Source organism: Sycon ciliatum, chromosome 13, assembly GCF_964019385.1.
Source record: "Sycon ciliatum chromosome 13, ocSycCili1.1, whole genome shotgun sequence".
NCBI lineage: Eukaryota > Metazoa > Porifera > Calcarea > Leucosolenida > Sycettidae > Sycon > Sycon ciliatum.
The window spans coordinates 14,885,731-14,890,730 of NC_088655.1; the positions used below are offsets into that span (position 1 = coordinate 14,885,731).

The 5,000-nt window shown below is 46.0% G+C and overlaps 1 protein-coding gene across 1 annotated transcript in view; it reads right to left on the reverse strand.

Annotated features, from left to right (window-relative positions):
- The window catches only part of LOC135830151 (mucin-5AC-like), a 19,609-nt gene that overhangs the window by 4,871 nt on the left and 9,738 nt on the right, over positions 1 to 5,000 (reverse strand). Inside the window, exon 7 of the mRNA XM_065342554.1 lies at positions 2,943 to 3,746. Within this exon, the coding sequence (XP_065198626.1) occupies positions 2,943 to 3,746 (804 nt within the window). The remainder of the gene's footprint in view (positions 1 to 2,942; positions 3,747 to 5,000) is intronic.

Below are 5,000 nucleotides of genomic sequence, written 5' to 3' on the forward strand. Positions count from 1 at the left end.
TTGTTTCCATTTTCAAGGAGCGTATCGTGTTTGTTTGATGTTGCTTGAATGAATGCCCTAAAAGTAATCAACCACTTCGTAATAGTCCTCAAGGACTGCAAGGACTTTGCATCAATCGTATACGATCGTCTAGCTATCATCAATTATTATAATTATTTCATGAGAAATGTATTTTTATCCCTGTGAAAATTATGTGAAACTCCACGACACTCTTCCTCTACAAATTATAGTATGATGTCAAATACAATGGGATCCACAAACGCAGTGCCAGTGTACTAGTAGTAGTAGGAAGATTGTTTGTATGCCAATGACAAGAAAGAGCTTCTCAAGCTAATACTCGTATTCCCTGAAGTAACCGTTTTGATGTCACGAACATGACATTGTGTCAGTGAAACTGCCTCGTGACAACAAATCATTGCATTTCCATCTTGGGGAAGACTGACTGACGGCAACGCTGTACAGATTGTTCAAATCATCTCATTTCTATTTAGTTGCAGTGAAACACTGTGTACACTACATGTATGTTGGTGTGTCTGTGCATCTTGAGTGTGCACAAACGATCTTATTCCTCGTATTACTAATAGATTATTGTCCCCACCGTCACCTGTCCACAGGTCTTTGAGTGGATTGATTTTCATTGAGCATCACATTCGTTGAGAACTTGGTAGTTGTGTGCTCCCTTGCATCATTACGTTAATAAGCGTATCCTTGTGCTGTCTATTTGTTGCAGGTGTGCTGATCTTCAGAAGCTTGCGGAACTGAGTGCTGCTGAACATTTGCATGGCCACGAGCAATGGTGAAGCTTGCTATTGCACTCTCAGCATGTGCTAGTATTATGCTGACCACTGCACTATGTTACTCTCTTACACTACTACGTGTATGTAAACGTGCGTGTACCCGTCCCCGTATGCATTCGTTTCGTATAATTTGTTATCCCTCTTGACTTTACGTGTAAATGGGTGGATGTTTGCATGGCTGTTGGAGTTGCGTGTGTATTGTGTCTCTACTCTTTTCTTGGTGTTTTCTTGGCGTTCTATAAGTTTGTGTGTGTGGGTGTGTGTGTGTGTGTGCGGCTGGAGACGAGTTGCGAGTAGCACCCCACCGCCACGGCCCATTTCGTCGACCAGGAGACCTGAAACGACATGCCAAGTTCTGCGCTCGTGTTCTCACTTGAACTTTCCGACATTCGCTATCATTGCGTACGCAATGGGCAAGATCAAGGTCAAGGTGTGTGTGCGCGCGCGCGCGCAATAGTTTGAAAACAAATAATTAATCCTGGGCTCTCCATTATTCTCTTTCGATTCTTGTGTTTTTCTAGGTATTTTCTTGGCGTTGTGTGGGTGTGTGCATGTGTGTGTGTGTGCGTGCACAATAATTTGGCAACACTGCATGATTGAGATATTGTAATTTGCAGCGTCTGCGAAGAGACCACTTGATTTGAGGATGGTGTTTGTAGGGTTTTTCATGTAGTGAAGTGGCTGCAGTGGCGCCTCAATACATATTTTTTATCTTGAGAAGTGAATGATGTAAAGGATTAAAGGGAGAGGCCGTTTTCTGGTTAATATTCACTGCTTACAGCAGATCCTATGTCTAATTTCGAACTCGATAGGGGATGCCTAATTGGCCGGACTTTATCACAGAGACAGGGAGTGTTGTCCACATAAAGACTCTTTAATTCCCGTAGCTATGCAGAGGACGTTACTTCAGTAACGTCTAGCGCTAGCCAGGGTCCACACAGCTTTAATTTGGTGTTTGTGTGTTTGTTTGTGTCACGCCTGGCGCTATCCGTATCTGACGGCAAAAAAGCATAGGATGTTATAAATTTTTCAATTCTCCTTTTTTTTCAGGCATATCCTGGGATTCGAACCCGCACTATCGTCCTACATGCATTCCCCCATACACTTCGCATTCATACCCATTCTTCCAAGTTGCTTTACGTTGTTATCTTGCGTTTGAAAGCCCTATTTGAATATTGCGGGCAGCTGTATGTGGCCAGCTGTGTTTGATGGTACGGTACGGTACGGGAGACGGTGTCGTATTACCCTCGATCGTACCTGTCCCGTACCTATCCCCTACCGTACCGTGCCATCAAAGACGGCTGGCCACAATGCATATTCAAATAGGGCTTTCAAATGCAAGATCACAATGTGAAACAACTTGGAAGAATTAGTATGTATGCGAAGTGTATCGGGGGATGCATGCGGGGCGCGCGATAGTGCGGGTTTGAATCCCAGGTTATGTCTTGAAAAAAAGGAATTTTTTAAAGAATTTATAACATCCCTTGCTTTTTTTTTGTCTAGGTCATCAAGGCAAAAAAGCATAGCGTAGGGCCCTGAGCTTCCAAGCTCTCTCGTCTTTATAGTTGATTTCAAAATTTGGACTCCGTACAGTTGATTTTGGACCAATGGACTCTATATAGGGGTGAAGCCATTTGGCTGGACTCTATACAGGGAGTGATGTCCATCTAAACTGAGCTCATAGTTGATTCCAATTTTGGACTCTGTACAGTGGATTTTGGACCAATGGACTCTATATAGGGGTTGGACATCATATAGGGGCTGGACGCTCTACTGAGTCCAACACATATTATGTAGATAAGTGTTACCCAGTTCAGGACTGTACATTAGCCAGTCTGCAGGAGGGATAGTACACTAGCCAGTCTGCAGGAGGGATAGTACATTAGCCAGTCTGCAGGAGGGATAGTACATTAGCCAGTCTGCAGGAGGGACAGTACATTAGCCAGTCTGCAGCAAGGACTTCAAACAATACGAGACTCTGAATAATTATGCTCCAACCTGAGCAGTGTGGTGGGGTGTTGGTGCACAAGAACATCATCTGGTTATCGGCATGGCAATGTGTCTGCCTCATTGGCGCGATTTCCACAATGCAAGTAATGACACAAATCAAGAGCCCAGACAGAAGTGTTGAACTCGTTGTCTTACCGGATCGTAAACTGTGCGGCTCTGTCACAGGTCCTGCTGTCACTGCTGTTGACACTGATGATGAAGACGACAGAGAGCTGGATGACGTCGTTGCTGGACGGGTGCTATTCGATGACATAACTGCATGAGTCGTGGCACCTGATGATGCCATGGAATGAGTGAATGCCGACGTCACGGCTGGAGTAGCCCGACTCGCTGTGCTACTACTGTGGTCCGCAGTGGATACCGGCTTTGTCTGGGTGGTGTCGGTAATGGGCACGGTTGACTCCTTGGAACTGGATGATGTCATAGATGTTGCCTTGGAAGTGGATGATGTCATAGATGATGTCATAGGTGTTGCACGTGTTACTTTTCCACTTGTTACCGTAGATCCACTGGGTGACGGGAAGCTGGTCGGTGTGGTGACTGGTATTGTTGGTGCTGTTGACAGTGGTGTATTCTTGTTGTTGGTGGTGGTGCTGCTGCTGCTGCTGCTGGGCTGTGATGGTTGCGTAGTGTGGGGTTTAGTTTGAATTGTTGTTCCAATGGCGGAAGTAAGAGGAGGAACTGGAGGAGTTGCTGTTGGCACGTGACTAGTAGAGTGGCTTGACACTGCTATGCTTGATGTACTTGCGTGTGGCGAGCTGCTGCTGCTGCTAGTGGTGCTGCTGCTGCCAGTGGTGGTGCTGCTGCTGCCTGTAGCTTTACTGGATGTAATGTGTGTGCTGGTCGCTGGCTCAGTGACTGTGATGGTAGTAGCGTTGCTCGTGGCTGTGGCCGATGTAGAGATTGATGGAGCACCTGTGAAAGTCGTCGAACATGGGTCTGCAAGAACGAGATATGGAGAGAGAGAGAGAGAGAGAGAGAGAGAGAGAGAGAGAGAGAGAGAGAGAGAGAGAGAGAGAGAGAGAGAGAGAGAGAGAGAGAGAGAGAGGGAGAGAGAGAGATAGACAGGGAGGGAGGGAGGGAGGGAAAGAGTGTGAGAGAGAGAGAAAAATGAGAGAGAGAGAGTGTGTGTGAGAGAGAAAGAGAACACAAATAATTGTTTATGCACCAAGGCTGGCACACAGCACTCGTGTGAACATTTAAAAGTCTTCACATTGCTTGCCAAAAAACTGATTCTTGAAACAGGATTCAATACACAGCACATTCTTATACAACAGGGACTGGGAGGACAGTGCGTGTCGAGCATATTGCATTATAGGAAGCTGTGAAGATCTTTATTTTTATTTTTTTATGTTTTTATTGAAAACCACAACCCTTCAGACCTGTGAATGTGCACAATGTCATATACAGTGTACGTGCGTATGTATAGAGAAGGCAACACAGAAACGGCAGTGGTGGTGAGGCCTGGGCAGCTCGTCCGACCTCGACCATATTCGCTTCCAATGCAGCGAGCGAGTCGCTGAACAGAAGCGAAACCGTTGAGTTCGCAGCTCGAAACACAAAATGATCTTCTTGTACTGAAGTAAGTCATCCTCTACTCCCAACCATAAGCGAAGATAAAAAGGTGTAACCGGACGACACCCTACAAGTAAAAATGGTGCTTCAGAACAAGTGAAACGGTGCTTAGGGTCAAATTTTGAGGTTTTGAACTATCCTGTCCATGTGTTAGCCAATCCCTCCAGCTATCATAATAGGACAAAACAAAAATGGAAATCCGTCAACAAAATGCTGCCGGGTGGCGATTCTATTGTGCGATCTTTAGCCACGAACGATGGCAAGTTCAAATTTCGAAAGCGTTTTCCTCCGTTCCGGTCAAGTGAAGCCAAGCACCCTTTTCATATGCACCGTGCCAAACGGACTTCTGGTAACATGACCCTTTACCGTATTTTACTGGTTGTAAGTCGACCACCAAACTCGGGGCCTCGGTTTACCAGTTTAATGGGATTTTCGGTCTTTGACCATTTTCTGGTGAGCTGATCTACTCACCTCCCACCGCTTTAGGAGCTGCATCTGCGCCTTGATCCTTGAAGGGTGGCGGCGTTCCTACGGATGCGGAAAACTCGGCCTCTAGCCGAGTCTGACGCGAGCCGTGAATATTTTTTTACCCCGGTTGCAAGTCGACTACCCCTTCTT